The sequence below is a fragment of the Erithacus rubecula genome, assembly GCF_903797595.1.
Source record: "Erithacus rubecula genome assembly, chromosome: 19".
Taxonomy (NCBI): Eukaryota; Metazoa; Chordata; class Aves; order Passeriformes; family Muscicapidae; genus Erithacus; species Erithacus rubecula.
In genome coordinates, this window is record NC_136671.1 from 2,039,488 (window position 1) to 2,056,299 (window position 16,812).

A 16,812-nucleotide genomic window follows, 5' to 3' on the forward strand; every position below is an offset into this window, starting at 1 on the left:
TCCTCTCACTGTTTAGTACAACCTCTCTTTTGGGGCTGGTCATTGACTGTTACTCGCAGATTGTCACTACACACGTTCCCGTCCCTTCCTGAAGGAAAATGAATGAACTCGGTGCCAGATACAGCGGGCCAGAGCCGCCTGGCGCTGTGGGAAGGGGAGCTCTGTAACCCTGTCCCAGCTCCCCGGCCCTGCCCCGGCTGAGGGGGCTCTCCCGGGCTCCTCCAGCACTCTCCAGTCCTGGCCCCGCAGGAGAGCGGCGTCCCGCGGGCACGGAGCCCGCTCGATCGCCCCTGCCCCGCAGGACTGGCGGCGGGGCCCGGGGGAGGGAAGGAGGGAAGGAGGGAAGGAGGGAAGGAGGGAAGGAGGGAAGGAGGGAGGGACGGCGGGCACCTCCCGCCCGGCGCGGCTCGGCCCCCGCCGGCCCATGCGGGGCGGCTCCGGGCGCTGGGCGCCAGAGCCGCGGCAGCTCCCGCAGGGCGGCCCGCGTCGAGATGGGGCTGGAGCTGTACCTGGACCTGCTCTCGCAGCCCTGCCGCTCCATCTACATCTTCGCCCGGAGCAACAACATCCCCTTCGAGTTCAAGCACGTGGAGCTGTTCAAAGGTGGGGCGGGCGCGGCCCGAGGCGGCGGGGCCGGGGCGGGCGCGGCCCCGCGGGGCGCGGGCTCAGCCCCTCTCTTGGCTCTTGGCAGACTCGGTGCTGGGGAAGAAGCCGGCGGCGGGGAGCGGCGGGGAGCAGCCCCGCGCAGGTGAGGCAGGGCGGGGAGGGGACGGCAGGGTCCCGCGGGCAGAGCGTGTCCCGGGGCAGGGTCCCGCGGGCAGAGCGTGTCCCCGGGCAGGGAGGGGACGGCAGGGTCCCGCGGGCAGAGCGTGTCCCGGGGCAGGGTCCCGCGGGCAGAGCGTGTCCCGGGGCAGGGTCCCGCGGGCAGAGCGTGTCCCCGGGCAGGGAGGGAGCGGCAGGTCCCGCCAGAGCTGGGCGCTGAAGGCGATCCCCGGGCAGGGCCGGGCTGAGCCCGCCGCTGCGGCCATGGGCCTGGGGTGGGGAGTTGCCCTCTCGGAGCCCGGGGAACCCCTTCGCTCCCGGCACAGGAGCAGCAGGGCGTCCTTCAGCCCGGTGAGAGGAAAGGACGAGCTGCCCGGCTCACCCGGGCGATGCTGAACCCCTGCGCTGCCCAGGGGCACTGAACGCAGGGTTGGACGTGCGGCTCCAGTTCCCAGAGCAGTCTCGCAGCTCTGCTGAATCTATTTTTGTGGCTCTCCAAGGAATGTTCCTCTAGCCATCGCTAGCAAATTAGTCACACTGACAGGCGAGGAGTGCTCTGAGAATGCTGTACTTTGAGGAAACACTCAGCTGTTCAGGCTTCTCCAACTGTATGACTATCACCCGGTTAAATTTTGTGTTTTCCTAGTAAATTGGTACTTTCGTGCTTAAGGCAAAGCATGCTACTTGGGAACCCTTGGCTGAGGATTAGGTGATTAGGCAGGTATGTGATTGGCAAATAGAGTGGAAATTTTCCCCTTCTACTTCCATAAAATCTTCTCCACTGCACTTTTCACCCACCAATAAACCTCCTTCTCTGCACTCTTATGCTTTCCCATGTGTGCAGCCTGCCCTGCTTTCTGACTGGATATTCTGCTTGTTAAAGTCACACCTCAAAGCCCAACAATACACACTGTATCTATCTATATATATCTGTATCTCCATCCATCCTTGGGAGCCATCTAGAACTAATTACCCCAGATACAACTGATGTTCAACACAACTGTAAGTCAAGCCAATGCCCCAGGAATGATAAAGATGGGCCACCCAACACCACTGAACAAAAAGGCTGGTTTTTCTGGCTGGAAGAGAAGCACAAGCTTAAATTCTGCTAAACTGCAAATACAAATGTTGGTCTCTATTTCATACAGTAAGCAGGGGTCCCAGTGAATCAGCCTGGAGTTAGTGTTCACACCAAGGCATTTATCAGTTCACAGCTCAGTCAGAGTCTCAGCACAGGTCTTTTATGTCTATGTACAAACCAAAGTAACTGACGCCATCCCTGGGCTCTGGTGCAGGCTGTATCAGACACTGACCTCCTGTCCAACCTGCTGTAATGACATGTTAGCCCCAGCAGGGAACAAATATGCTCAGTATTCCTGCTAGAATTGCTGTATGATGAAAGCTCTCTGAAATCTGATTCAGGCTGCCCTCACCCACTGCTTACTTCTCATGTCCTTGTTTCTTAGTTTCCTGCTGCCCTGGATAATAAACACAGACAGCAGGACAACCAAACAGCTGGGTCTGACAAGGCACTGCTCATTAGCTGTAACCATTACTGACTGGCAACTTTCTACTGCATTTATACAAAGACCAACTGAACACCACAGATCTCACCAGTGCTGGGGGTGTGGTGACCACTGGCCATTGGGACCCTTCTAGAAGCACAGAACAAAGCACCTTTCCTGAGCAACTCCTTGCATGACAGTAGATTTACAAACATTTGCCTCACTGTTTCTATGATACAAATCATGGGGGTGAGGAATCCTGTACTTTGCCCATTGATTTTTGGACATTTTTATTTTATATTCAATTTTCTCAATTATTAGGCTTAACTTGTGCTTTTTGTCAGGTTATTATTTTTAAGAAGCCCTACCTTGGGCTTTCTGCCTCTCTTAACAGAGTTGCCTGGTTCTGCTGTGCAGATGGAACTTCTTACCCAGCTAAGCTGGAAGCCATCATCACAGCAGGCAGCCAGAGACTTTTTCTAATGAAAAGGAAAATGTGGGTTTGAATCCCTTCAAATAGCAGATGAATGTAAGTAAACCTTAGTCTCTGATGAAGCTACTTACACTGGAATTAAAAAAAACCAACCAAACAAAAAACCAAGAAAACAAACCACTCAAAGAAGAAACAAAATAGAGGCTAGTGAGCTGGAAAGGAGAACAAGTGTAATGTATGCTCTGCTTGATTTAACTCGTTTTGTGAAATTGATACAAGGGAAAGCAGTCTGTAATTGGCATGCAGCAAGCTGCCTTCTCCCAGCCCTTCTCAAAAAAACCACAAATAAACTTGTTTGTCCAGAGGCTGGTTTTATATCCCAGAGACTATTTCCTACTGCACATTTGTCCAGTAATGTAGACACTGCCACTGCCATCTTAGTGGGTACAAATAGTTCTTAGAGATGGAGATCACTGCAAGTTAATGATCCTTTTTCTTGTCTTTTTTTGTGCAAAGGGATTTTTGTACAAGACCTCCTGCTGGTCATGCTGGTTTGATCAGAATTTGCACTTTAATTGTCACGTCTCCTCAGGAGCACCTAAAACAAGCAAAGCAAACAAATTCCTCCCAGCTTTTCTTACTCAGGTGCTCCTGGGCTGTTGTGCAATTCCCTGGCATTTAACAGCAGACTGACAAGTCTGGTGCCAACAGTGGGAAACTGAAAGCCTGATTAGATAGTCAGCTGTTAATTTCTCCAAGGGACTGTGGCATTTAAATTCTTATGGAATGGTGCCTTCCTCCTGTGTTTTCCTGTTAGAAGTAGGCTGACATGCAGAGCCAGGAGTAACACAGAGTCAGGAGTAGTGCAGGCTTGGGGTGTCTGAGCTTCCCTGCCCCCAGCCAATGTCCACTCTGTCAGTAAGTTCTGCAAGTATCCTGGTACTGAGTCAAGCAGGAGAACTCCTGTCAGAAATACAAACTGCTCCATGCCATGGGCCCCGCCTGAGCTGAGTGCCCTCTGCAGACAGCTCTCACACTGCCTCTGCCATTTCATTCCCTTTCAGCTGGGAGCTATGACCCTACCAGGAAAACCTCACACAGTTCACTGATCATCCAGCTGGCTGCAGGTATTTCATTTATCACACACTGACAGGTGCACTGCTAACCTCAGACTTGTCTGTTCATGTTCTTAGGGCCATCAAATAGTGAAGGTGCAGGCAAAGTCAGCCTCTTGAAGAAAGTACCAGCACTGAAGGATGGAGACTTCACCCTTGCAGAATGGTAAGAACTCAGTCCTTAGACTCCCTTGGGTACCAGCAATCTGTGCTGCATTCAGAAGATGTCATTCCCATGGAATAATTAAGGATCACAGAATATATGAACATGTTGGTTATTTTTAATAGTGTAACCTCATTTGATCTCTTTCCACTTTCTGTTTGAATTATCTTTCAGAATGTAAACAACTCAGCTGACTTAGCTTCTTCATCTCTCCCTGAATGCACTTACCTCAAAATGGGATTATAAACATTTCTGGGAGATGTTTAAAGCTTACAAAAATCCCTTTCACCCTAGGAAAAGAAATCCCTTTTACTCTAGGAAAGAATTCTGTTTATCTGAATTAGTCATAAAGGCCAAGTCAACATTCACACAGATAAAATTTACATTAAAAGATTAATATGGAGGCTGGGTAATGATGTCATAATACTGAAACAGTTGAACTACAGCAGTATCAACATGGTCGGGGTATCTCCATTTTCTTCTGTTTTGTCAGCACATTTTCTGTGGCAACTTTTTTTGTAGCAATAGCCTAAGTATTGTTGCAGATGACTAACATATTTTTCCCTCTGACTTTTGCCAGTTAGTGAAAGCATAAACATCTGGACAAACACAAAAATATTCTGTAGGGTTTCCTTTCTGAGACTTCAGTTCAGTAGAAGCTGCATGCTGGAGACAGACCTGATGAAAAGGCAGCAATAACCCATCAAAGAGTTTCATTTAGTACACAGGTCTCAGAGAGGTGGGTCAGAACAGGCAAGGAGCAAGTGGAGTTACCATCACTGGTAGATTATCCTGGAGGTTTATTGTTTGTTTACCCCAGTACTGTCCAGCAGCACCATAGAGCAGTGCTGTGATCTTCCAGCAGGTTAAAGCTTCCATGGAAGCCGAGATGATCAAGGTCCCTAGACCTACTGGAAATCCTTTTCTGAATGCTTTTTAGTGGAAGCAAGAAGCTGAGAAGGAGCAGGAGAGGGAGCTTAGGCAGAAGCATTGTGCATTGTAACTGCTGCCCCTTTGTCTCTGCTGATGCTGAGCAGCACTGCCATTCTGCTGTACCTGAGCCGAAAGTACAACACTCCTGACCACTGGTACCCCTCAGACATCCAGAAACGTGCCCGGGTCGATGAGTACCTGTCCTGGCACCACGCCAACATCCGCGCCAATGCTCCCAAGACCATGTGGATCAAGGTAAGGAGGCTGGATGGAAACATGTCAAGTGGTGTTTTCCTGTGAGAAAAATCATGACAGCTTGTCATGATGAAACAACAAACCTGGGCCATTCCTAGCTGAAAGGAGCTGTTGGAGAGGGAGCTGTTCCAAGCTGATCAAAGTCAGGATTTGGCAAAAGAAGATTTGGCCATTTTGGTTTTTTCCCTTGAAGAAGGTCTGGTACAGAAGGTCTCAAACCCAACAGACTTTGCCTGGATTTGTGAGTGAATATGTAACAGACTTAGTATTGTTTCCAAGGGCCTTCCCCTCCCTGCACAGCTGTGCAGAGTGTGCACATAGGCAGAGTTTGGCTTTGGTGAACATGTGTTTTGTTGCTGGAAGCAGAAAGACTTGCATTCTTCATTAAAGTCCCTGCAGCCTCCTTAGGGTGGAAATGCAGAAGGAGCCTTCTGCTTCCAGCACACTTACGTGCTTCTCTGAAATAGGCTCAGGGACAGAGGAGAGAGACACTGAGAGGCAGATTTTCTTTACTCAGTGTAGTCAGGCCAGTTTACATTCAGGCAAAATTACCTAATTCATCCTGAGCCAGAAAATCATTTAGTATCAGATGATTTTGCTGGACACCTACTTCTAGCCAACTCACCAGACAATTAATGCAACTATCCCTAGAGAGACCTAGGTGCAAGTATAGTTCTGTGAGAACAGCTGGTATGGAATTTCAGATGAAATCAGGACTGCTAGTAAACAGGTAAGAACTTCACTCCTCCATTTGAAATTTTGCCCTTGTTTGTGCCTGACAAAGCATATTTTGGCTGTAAAGTACAAAGTAGCAATTCAAATATGAGTCAGATTCATACAAGAAGCAGTTTCTTCCAGTCTCTGCAGGCTGTCACTGCAGTGCTCCAAGGGAAAGGAATCCAACTAATCACTGTTGCTGATGATTAGATAGTCCAGATGCAGAAAAGGTCCTCTTAATAGCTGTAAATATGGAAACATGTAAAACCACCATGTAAGAGAAACATATTAGCTAGAAATGGGAGAAGATAGACAGCCCTGTGATAAGGAAAAGGAAGAAGACGCTGTTTCAAGCAATTTTACACAAAGATCCCATCGTGCATAATTGGAATCAGGGAGAGAACTGGCCACAAATTTTCTGATGAAATAGATTCCACATGTATTTGGTCAAAATCCTGGCTTGGATTAAGCAATCCCAACTTGAATTGTTGAACATACTAGCAGTAAGTAAAATTCAGTCCACTCACACTGATTTGTGTGAAATTTGTGCCTTTAATTTTGGTTCTTTAAATAAACTGTACCTCTTTAGCTGTGGAAGGTGAAGGCAGCACAGCTCTGAAACACTGCAGGCTCCAGTGGTACATACCCCTCTGGGACTGGTGAAAAATATTGTGGAAAGGCAACTACCTCCTGTGCCAGCAAGTCTGTACAGACACAAGAACTGCACTTATGTGGTTGCTCCAGAAAAATTTTCAGTGCTTTAAAGAAGGATGCTTTAAGCCACAGAAAGGTTTGTGTAAAAATAGTGTTGACCACTTCCAGCCTTGCTGGCTGCTGTCACACAGAGGAAGCCATTTCTGTCTCTCCAGCCAGTGTTGATGCATTCTAGTCCTTCCAATGCTCCTGCCACAGCCACCACCACTCCCTCCTCTGTCACCCTTTGGGACAAGCAGCTGCCTGCAGCACCCAGTTCCACAGCAGGGGGGCTGCTGGGCAGCTGCTGGTGACACAGAGGATGTAGCAGGGGTGACTGTGGCAGAGATTTGTCTTCCCTGGAGCTGTTGCCCATTTTTCTTTTGTAGCCCAACAGGGTGAATTGGGAGGGCACAGCTGCCAGGCACAAAATGAGATGAGGATTCTTGATTTTGTTCTCCACATAGCTGCCATGGCCACTCAGCACTTGCTGCTGTGCTTGCTGTCCAGCAGCTCTTTGGAGCTGCCACACTCCATGAAGCTCTGCCATCCCCTTCTGTGGCTTTATTGCAGGTCACTGATGGTCCTGGGGTGGAACTTAAATTACTGCTACCACAGGAGATGGTCATGTGTACTGTTGTGTCCCTTCTCTCCTCAGGTGTTGATTCCCCTCTTCACAGGGCAGCCACTGCCCTCGGAGAAGCTCCAGGAGGTTATGGAGGGGCTGTCCACTTCCCTGAAGCAATTTGAGGAGAGGTTTCTGCAGGACAAGGCTTTTATCATTGGGAGTGAGATCTCCCTGGCAGATCTTGTGGCCATTGTGGAACTGATGCAAGTGAGTGCTGGAGCTTGGTGAGGAAGCATCAACACAAGGGAAAGCAGATGCTGCTGAGCAGGGAGGGTGCAGCATCTTCACTAGGAGGAGAAGCCAGGGCATATCTCAGCAGAACTGGCCTAAGACAATGGGGAGAATGTGGAGTGGGTTCAGAACAGTGAAAATCAAAAGAAAAGCTGTCTGCAACAGATCTCTTTTGTTTCTCATCTCTAGCAATAACCTCTTCTTCATTTTTTTTCATGACTTTATTTTTAACCTCCAGAGAAGGAAGTAGTATATGTAAGTGAAAGGCAAGCAGACAGGTCTGATGAAATGAGACAACCATATAGGAATATTTCTGTCATTCAAAAATATAAAACTTGTCCATGCCATGTCTAGAAGTTGAAAGAATGGATCTCAGGCAATGAAATTAAGTCTGTTACAAACTGGTTGTTCCCTGCAGCCCAGCAGTGATTTTTTTTCTCCCAGTTCAGTGTCCAAGGGACTGAAAAAGAGCAGTTCTGCTTCTCTACATTGTGCTCCAGAGAATGGCACAGGCAGAAAGCAGAATGAGGGGTAGATGATGCTAGTTAGGGCACTGGTTCAGTTAAACACTTTATGTTTTGTGCTGGGTGTTTCTGTATGATCCAGCACTCTGTACTGTAAACTGGGCAGTGCTCCCTGGAACTGCCAGCCCACCACATCTTCAGTGTCATGGCTGAAAATCACTCACAGAATGTGGTCATCTGTGCTGCACTCAACAGCTATTCCAGCACCCAGGAACTGAGTTGTAAATGCCCTCTAAAATACAGGTTAGCTCTTGTGTCCCCCAGACAGGTACACCTGACCAGAGGAGATTTCCCTTCTTCCTCCTGCTCCTCTAGGAGTTCTTCCTTTTTTCCCCCCCTTTACCTGTACCTGTTGTCTGTGAAGAAGTGCCTGCCCCAAGCCTCACTGTTGCTCTCTCCCCTTTCTGCAGCCTGTTGGAGTTGGTTGTGACATCTTTGAAGACAGACCCAGGCTGAGGGAGTGGCGCAGGCGGGTGGAGGATGCTGTGGGGAAAGAGCTTTTTTTCCAAGCCCATGAGATGATCCTGAATATCAAAGAACTGAGCAATATTCAAATCGATCCGCAGCTGAAAGAGCAACTGGCACCTGTGTTGATGAAGATGTTGAAATGAATTAACCTATATTAGCATTTTTCCTGTCTTTTTTTGTTCTTAACTTCTTCCCTGACATCCAGTTCCATGTGTAACTGGAAAGAGCACTGTAATTCTAACACAAGTTGCTGAGTGTTCTGTCCCCAGGCCAGATCTTTCTTGTTTCTTTGGGGGTGGAAACAAAGGAAAGTTTAAGACCTAAAATATTAAATTCATACAGAAAGCTGAGACCCTACAGGTCACTCAATGTGCATCTGGATTTTATTTCAGTGTCAGTCTTCTCAGAGATGGTAGAGACAAGAATGGTATTTCCTGACAGAATTCAAGCCAGCCTATAAACTGGGAGTGTTAAAGAACTGAATAGGATGAGGATCATTGTTTTCAATTTTAACTTTTGTACTGCAAAGTGTGCCTGATTCTCATCTTCCCAGCATGTGTTTGCACAGAAAAGTAGAGCACAAAACTACTTCACAAAAGTAAAAAAAAGAAATTTTAGAAGTTTATTCTTGTTGGGGCATCTTGCTTGGCTGTCCATGTACATTCCACACTTTTTTTGCCCTTGAAGTTCCTTTGAGAAATTTCTTTGTATTCATCTACAACTGTGAATCTTTATAATTCTTCAGCTTAACTGCTGCTTTGGATTTCTGAAAGCCTGAGTTCTGTGGGTGCTCTGTCTACCAGTACACACGTGTGGCAATAGCAGTTTTTGGAGATCCATGCTGCTGGTGCCACAGCTTTGGAATAACTGCCTACCTAAAACACCATGTTGATATTCTATAGGGAATACCCTGAAAAAATGTATTCACAGTGTTTTTGTGAAAGAGAATATAACAGTAAACAGATTGGGGTTTTTTTCTATGGTAATACTGTAATAGCAATCCACATTTCTCCTAGGAAATGCAGAGGGAATAAATGCAGACATGCTCTTCTGAGACTGTTTTGGATTGAAGTTCACCAAGTAAGTCACCCTGTGCAGCTGAAGTAATAAGAGAGATTTTGTGGCATTGAGCAACACATGCATCACAATAAAAGGGCAAAGAGTTGTTTTGGAGCTTTTGGGCTCTTTTTCTTGGCTGTTTGTTTCTGCTCAGTTATAGCTCAAATACAAAATCCCTTTGTATTGCAGTACAATTTATGAGGTAAAAACTGAGCAAATCCAACCATTTCCAGTTTCTTCAGTTGCAAACAAAAAATTGTAAAGGATGCAGAAATTGGTGGACTATTTATCTGCATATTTACATTCATAAGTAGTTGTTGACCTTACTCTAAAATCCTTGCCAAAAAAATCTTCCTGTAAATACTGAAACAAAATGATTAATGGAATTCAAGAATTGCTTCTTTCATTCATCAAATAACTACTTTATTTTTTTTCCTTCAGTGCTACCATGTCTTGGCTAGTGACATTTTTTTCTGGCAAGTTCTAAAAATCTGTTGTTTTCTCATGGTGTTTTTCACCAAGGTTTTAGTTCTAGATACTACTCTGTCCCAGAAATCATTTTTCAGCTTTATTCCTGGCTGATTTTTGCACACAACTCTTAGTGCCAGTATTGTCTTCACTAGCAGCAGTGAAGGCCAAGTAATTCCCTGAGAAAGAAAAAAAAAAAAAATAGAACAATTTCATCAGTTTTCATCAGTGTTGTCTAGAATTGTTGAAAACCAAGATGTCACATTACACAATGCAAATTTTCTCAACAGTTTTGTGCCTTAAATGATGACCTTTTAGGATAGCTGGTTCATAACCCTTTGCTGTAAAGGAGCTCAGGGAACCTCAGTGACAGTAGCTCAGCTTCAGAGAAGACTCTGATCTCCAGTTTGGACACCTCTGATCTCTAGATTAGACTGTCCCTCTGAGCCAGCCTGCTGAGGTCACTTACTACCCTGGGAGCTCAAAGTCCTGATTGCTCAAAGTCCTTGCAATTGATACACACTGGATAAAGCAGAAAACATCTCTGCTTGCTTTTTATTTCTTGTACTGTTGATTGTTCAGAGAAATTACCATTGTCACTTCCATTCTCAACCCTCCCTGCACAGAGGTGTCTGTTGTAGTGACCTGAAATGTTTTTCCACATCTGTAGGAGCTGGTGGGGGACAGTGGTCAGGACAAACTCAGGTACTCTCTATATTCTGGTGTTGAAGTTTGCAGTTTATTGCATCTGGTGTGGGTGAAAAGGACTGAGCTGGGAGCTGCCAGCTGCTGCTCAAACAGGCCCAGAGGAGTGAGATAACAAAGGGGGTAAAGCAAGGGTGAGGGGTGCAGGGACAAGAGCAAGGGAGAGAGAGGATGTCTGAGGGTGTAAGAGCAAGAGAGCAAGAGCACGTGGTCTCCTTTTACAAAGTCTTAAATCTACTTCTGTGTTGAATATTCTACTCTTTCACTAACCAATCTAGTATAAGATACAAATTCTCTAACATTTACATACAACCTATAGGAATGGCTACATTACCATCTTTTACTGCTTTCTTATCTCTAAACCTTATCTTGGACCCTTCCTGTCAGGAGGGGATCTCTGCTACTCTTTGGTATTTGCAGCAACTGGCATTATCTTAACAGAGGGAGAAGACCTTCAGGCACTCACATTGCTGCTCTCCAGCCACTCAGTAAAACACTGCTTTCATTTCAATCTCACCTACAATTTCTATATTCTTAGCATCTTTTGCTAGGCAATCATATCTATAGGGCAGTCCTATTTCTTCTCCCCTACACACTGGCAGTAAGGGCCATCACAAAATTCATTTTATCCATCTCTTGGTGAGATTGGTTTTGGTGTCACAGCCTCTAACGCCCACCGCAGCAATGCCGTGGCGGGTCCCAAAGGCCCGGCAGGCAGCCGGGGTGAGGCGGAGTGACCCGCCGGGGCAGGCAGGGCAGGGCAGGGCTGAGCGCGGCTCCGGGGGCGGAGCCGGGCCGCGTTCCGCAGGCAGAGCGGAGCGGGCCGGGGCAGCAGCGCCATGCCGTTCGTGGAGCTGGACACCAGCCTGCCGGCAGAGCGGCTGCCGCCGGGGCTGGCCCTGACCCTGTGCGCCGCCGCCGCGGACATCCTGGGCAAGCCGGCGGAGGTGAGCGGGGCACGGGCGGGCCGGGGCGGGGGCGGCCGGGCTGCAGGCGCGGCGCGGACTGCTGACGGTGCCTGTCCCCGCAGCGGGTGAACGTGACGGTGCGCAGCGGGCTGCCCATGGTGCTGTCGGGCTCGGCCGAGCCCTGCGCACAGCTGGTCGTCTCGTCCATCGGCGTGGTGGGCACGGCGGAGCAGAACCAGCGGCACAGCGCCCGCTTCTTCGACGTGCTGACGGCGCAGCTGGGGCTCGGCCCCGAGCGGTGAGTGCGGCGGGCGCAGCCCGGGGGGCAACCGTGCCCAGCTCAAGGGCAGCGACAGCGACCTCCCATCGGGCCTGCAGGCCTGTGTGCTCCACGGGTGGGTATGGAACACGACAAACAAGTACCGAGGGGATGTTCAGAGTGGTGGAGGCAGTGGCAGTTCCCATGTCCTCCAGGAGACTAAGTTGTGATACAGATCCAAGACAAGATTGCAAACACTAAGTGCTCGTGGATGCTGAATCCCAGACGTATAGCTTGGAGCCAGATAAAGCCATTTAAAATCATATGCACTCGCTGAACAATCTGGACATTACTCTTCTCTGAAGATCAGTAGTTACAGTTGGTGAAATGGGTGCAAAACCCCACAAAACTGGTAGAGCTTCACAGGAGTCACCCTGCCAAACGCTGGGACAAGGCTGTTCCTGAAGCAGCCATGTCCATCTCTGCTTGTCTTACCCATCTCCCAAAGGAGACTGATAGTAGTACTTCCCTGCCTCTTGGATGCTGTCAGGGTTTATCCCTGGCAAGATCATGCACTATGTGGTTCCTTCTAAAATGAACAAGTATCTCATTTATAGTGTTGAAATACAGACTGCTTTTATTTGTGTGGGTGAAGTTGGGTGAAGTCTGTTTGTACCCTGACCGTACACAGTTTATGTTTCCTTCTGTTAAATAAACACCCTGAAGTGTAAGGCAGTGAGACCCTAGTGCAGATTTTCTACTATGTTGCAAACTGGGCAGCAATAATGCTTAATTGTATAATAATGTTTCCTGTGCACATTTTTGCTCTTGTGCCCAAAAGGATTGTCATCCGCTTTTACCCACTGGAGCCCTGGCAGATCGGCAAGAACAGGACAGTCATGACATTCCTGTGATCCTTGGAGTGCTGCCTGGAACAAAGCAATGATGAAGGCAACCTGGAGATGATCAGCTCTGTCTGTCTACTTGTTTCCCCTTGTGATCAAATCTGTGTAACTCGATTCACTTCTGGTTTTGCATCCTCTACACACAAAGCTCAAGAGCTGTACTGATTTTACTGAAATAGTTCAGTCTTCATCTCAAGCTTAGGCCTAGACAAAGCTGCCTGTAGCAGTAAAATTTTAATTCTAGAACATTTAGCTTTACTGAGGACCAGAGAGGTTCTGAGGTTTAACTAGTTTTTCTCATAGTTTGCAAGGCAGAAAAATTCCTTTTTTCTGTTTCTCTGTGGCAGCAGAATGGTCTCAGGCCAGTGAAGATGACCTGGAAGTCAAATTCTTTTATTTTTCGGGCTCCTCTGAAAGCCCTTTCTGGAAAGAGAGATGATTATTGGGAGAGAAGTTTAAGCATTGAAGGCTCATGTCAGATCTTGTGCTCTGTGCTCTGCCATTGCCACCTCCTGTGTCTGCTCCTACAAAGTGTTATTTGTTCACAAGGTTTTCAGGGTTCAAAGTCTGTCTGCTGATGGCAGTGTCTGGAGCAGAGTCACTTCTGAAGACCTGCACTGTGCCACCAGAAAATATTTTGAAGTTTCTGCTACTCCCATTTTTAATTCCTGTTATTCACTGCTTGTTCAGAGTCCTTTTCCTTGCTGTTATGGGGAGTTTTGGGGTGATACAGCATCTCACTGTGATCTGAGCTGATGTTTCCAGCTCAGTGTCCCTGCAGAGAAGTGGTTTGGGTTTTTAGGACCCTTATACTCCTTCACTTTGTAACTAGAATACACAGGGCATTTTATTAAAAAAAAAGCAGGGTACTTTTTGTGTACAATGTTGCCTCTGCCTTCTGCTGCTAATGAAAACATTTATCAATTCCTTTTCATCTTGTGACTAGGTCAGGTGGAGCTCAGGGAGCTCAGCAGAGCTGAGAGCACATCCCTGGGATATAGAGGTCCATGAGAACACAAGGCTGAAGGGGGCTTCTGTGCTCCTTCATCATTCTAAATGGAGCTCTATTTGTTCATGGCTTGAGGTATTAAGATTATTGAAAATATCCCCTCTAATCACCATTTAGAAGTTGTTTGTTCCCTATACACCATAAATAATTTCTTGTATGTTTGACAAATCTGACAGGAATATAATACCAAACACAAATTACTGTATCAGTCTGGGGGGGCTACACCTAATCTGGTTAATAAACTCTTGTAAAGCTTCTTTTGATAAGTGTCAGCTTCCTGGCTCACAGCATTGGGGGTTTGTAGGTCTTAGTGCTTGGAGACAGACACTTTCTCAGGAGCTTTTTTCAATCAAATGTTTTAGAAACTCAGGCAATGAACAGGTAGGTGAATGGAGTCTGAGAACCCCAACTCAGCAGGACTGTGTTGCAGAGAAAGGGGTGGAAAGCCCTGGCTTTGCATCAGCTTGGGGTGAATATTCTGAAATGCAGAAAATAATCTTACTCTAATTCTGATCAGCAGTTGGTTCATTTCCTTCTGCCTCCTGAAGTAACAACCACAAACCCTTGCCAAAGCCTTTGTTTCCTTCAGAGAAAACTTGCTCAGCCCTGGGCCCCAGCTCTCTTGGTTTTGGGCCATGTTGGCCACCCTGGGGAGTTCTGCAGGCTCTGTGCTTTCCTCACCCTGAGCTGCTCCCAGTGTGGGCTTGTGCCTGGGAACAACTCCCAGTACTGCAGAGTTGAGCAAGAAGATGTAAGAAAGTTCATGTTGCTCTGAAGAAATGGCCTGTTTTTTACTCCACTGAGCTAATGTTGGAGTAGGTTTGACAGTATTTTGGGACTTGAGAAGGGTAACCTGCAAAGGGGTTATGAGGCCCCTGGAACCCCCCCAGAGCCTGAATACATCAACCAACAGATGCAGGAAATGTTTTGCACACACCAGGTTGGAGAAAATCAATACACCACCCTTATCTAAGGCTCAGCAATAACATTTTATAATCCCTTTCACTTGAATGCTATGTGCAGATGGTCCCTGTTCCATGGGCTGGAGCCTGCCTTACACCTGAGTTAGTATCTCCCAGCTGTGATTGATCTTTTTGTTGTTGCAAATTCCCAACCTTAGTTAACAAATATTTCTGTCCCCCAAAGTGGCCTCTGTTGTTTGAGGATGCTCTATAGACATATGTTCAAACTGAAAGGCAATGCCCTGATTTTGAATGCTGAGTTACCGTTTCCTAGCCTCAAACCTTTGAACTTTGGACACTCTTTCTGTGTGTTTACACTAGAGAGGAGCAGCTGAGGATGGTGCAGGGCACCACTGACAGGAAAGGACTGCAGGGCTGTGATAGTTTGGTGAGTTACTGTCCAAACACAGCAGTGTGATGCTGCTGCTTGCTGATGCAAGCTTTAGGGAAACTCAGTGGCCTTGGGCTGATTTCCAGCCCCTGGGCAGGGGATCCACATACATTCAACATCCCACACAAGCTGCAGCTGAAGATCCTGGGGCAGAATAACATCTACTTGTTGAGCAGTCTTTAGACCTATTAATTTCTGAAGCTGTAATCCAAATTTTGCAGATGGGCTGCCTTACTTTGTGAAGGAAAGCAGCTCTGCCCAGCAGTGTTTGTGCAGGTGTTAGGGTGTTTGAGGGTTGAAGAGGCAAGGAACTGCTCCCTGCCTTCACACCATTTTTCAGTGAGAAATCCCCAGATATACTCAATTTGGAAGATCAGCTCCACATGCTGGAGTTGGGCAGCTGAAAGATAAGGACAGTACCTTTCCTTGGAAGGAATGCTCGTGGTCTTGCTGTCCATGGGTCAGACAAGACTGTCCAGAAAGGAAAACACCTTTCTGTCCTGACACCGTTCGGGTGGGATCAATCCTTGGACGTATTAATTCTTGGAGGTGATATCCCAATTTCGGTGGTAAATCCCTGAAAGGGAATGCTGAGGCTTTTGCATAGGAAAGAAAACACACCTGGACCCAGTGTTTCAGGTGCAGGTACCAGGCTGCCCAGGGGAGGTAAAGGCCAGCATGGCTTTGCTGTCCTGGTACCTTTGGTCTTGGAGCAGAATCTTAAGCTGCGCCAGGGGAGTTTTAGATTGGATATTGGGAGGAATTTCTCCACAGAAAAACTGATTAAGATATTAGACCAGGGAGGTGGTGGAGTGACCTGGAAGTGTTTAAGGAAAGACTGGCGGTGTGGAACGCTGACCCCGCAGCTCGTTCCCAGCCGAATCCACCCCGCGGCTCCGTGACCTGCGAGCGCCCTCACGCCGCTCCCGCCCCGCACCCCGCAGCGCGCGGCGCTGCCATTGGCTGAGAGCGGATCGGCGGCTCGGCCAATCAGGCGCCGCCTTGTTGGCGCCGCGGCTCCGGAGGCGGTTGCGGTGGAAACCGCCGGTGCGCGGCTCCCGGGGGAGCGGCGGGACCTGAGGGACCCGCGCCGGGAACCGCCGGGGAAACCCCCCGGGAACCGCCCGGGAGCAGCGCCGGCATGCCGGGGGCGGCCCCGCGAGGTGAGTGTCCCGTCCGCCCGGGCCCGCGGAGGGGCAGCCGGTGTCTGGTGAGGGTAGCGAGAGCCCGGCCTGGCGGCCTCGGCCGCGCCCCTCCAGCAGCCAGCGCGGGCTCCCGCCTCCTCCCGGGCCTGTGTGCCGCCCTCCGGCCAGCGGCGGGGGCAGGGCCCTGCCATCCGTGCCGAGAGTGATCGTGCTTCCGTCAGAGCGGCTTGTGCTACAGTGAGGCGGATCTTGGCAGTGTTAAAAAAAGAATCCAAACCAAAAGTCAAGTGTTTTTGCAAACGTGTGTCTGCAATGTCTGGATCCAAGCTGAGAAAACCCAAGTCACTCCCTTCGTTCCTTCCTTAGAAGTTGAGAACACAAGCTCTGGGAGCAAGAGCTGACACTGGAAATATTTACTCAAATTTTAAACTACTAAGATAAAAGGAGAGAAGGTTTTGAAGGCAAAAGGCTTGTTGCCTTTCAAGATGTGCACACTTGTAGCTGCTGATTTATAGCTGGGACACTCTTGTATCTGAAAAAATTCAAACTGGTTTGTAATACTTCATATGAAGGA

The 16,812-nt window shown here is 48.2% G+C and overlaps 3 protein-coding genes across 3 annotated transcripts in view; all 3 read left to right on the plus strand.

Annotated features, from left to right (window-relative positions):
• The first annotated feature begins 394 nt into the window (after positions 1 to 394).
• Positions 395 to 9,600, plus strand: LOC306810357 (glutathione S-transferase theta-1). The gene is made up of 6 exons (XM_079322856.1): positions 395 to 603; positions 692 to 748; positions 3,894 to 3,981; positions 5,016 to 5,166; positions 7,235 to 7,411; positions 8,370 to 9,600. The coding sequence occupies exons 1-6, from the start codon at positions 492 to 494 to the stop codon at positions 8,568 to 8,570; spliced, it is 786 nt and encodes a 261-aa protein (XP_079178982.1). The 5' UTR covers positions 395 to 491; the 3' UTR covers positions 8,571 to 9,600.
• Positions 9,601 to 11,446: 1,846 nt separating this feature from the next.
• DDT (D-dopachrome tautomerase) lies at positions 11,447 to 13,997 on the plus strand. Its single transcript, XM_079322076.1, has 3 exons — positions 11,447 to 11,606; positions 11,690 to 11,865; positions 12,668 to 13,997. The coding sequence occupies exons 1-3, from the start codon at positions 11,499 to 11,501 to the stop codon at positions 12,738 to 12,740; spliced, it is 357 nt and encodes a 118-aa protein (XP_079178202.1). The 5' UTR covers positions 11,447 to 11,498; the 3' UTR covers positions 12,741 to 13,997.
• Positions 13,998 to 16,128: 2,131 nt separating this feature from the next.
• CABIN1 (calcineurin binding protein 1) overlaps positions 16,129 to 16,812 on the plus strand; it is a 106,609-nt gene continuing 105,925 nt past the window's right edge. The window contains exon 1 of the mRNA XM_079322756.1: positions 16,129 to 16,256. The gene's annotated coding sequence lies outside the window, so the exon portion shown is untranslated. The remainder of the gene's footprint in view (positions 16,257 to 16,812) is intronic.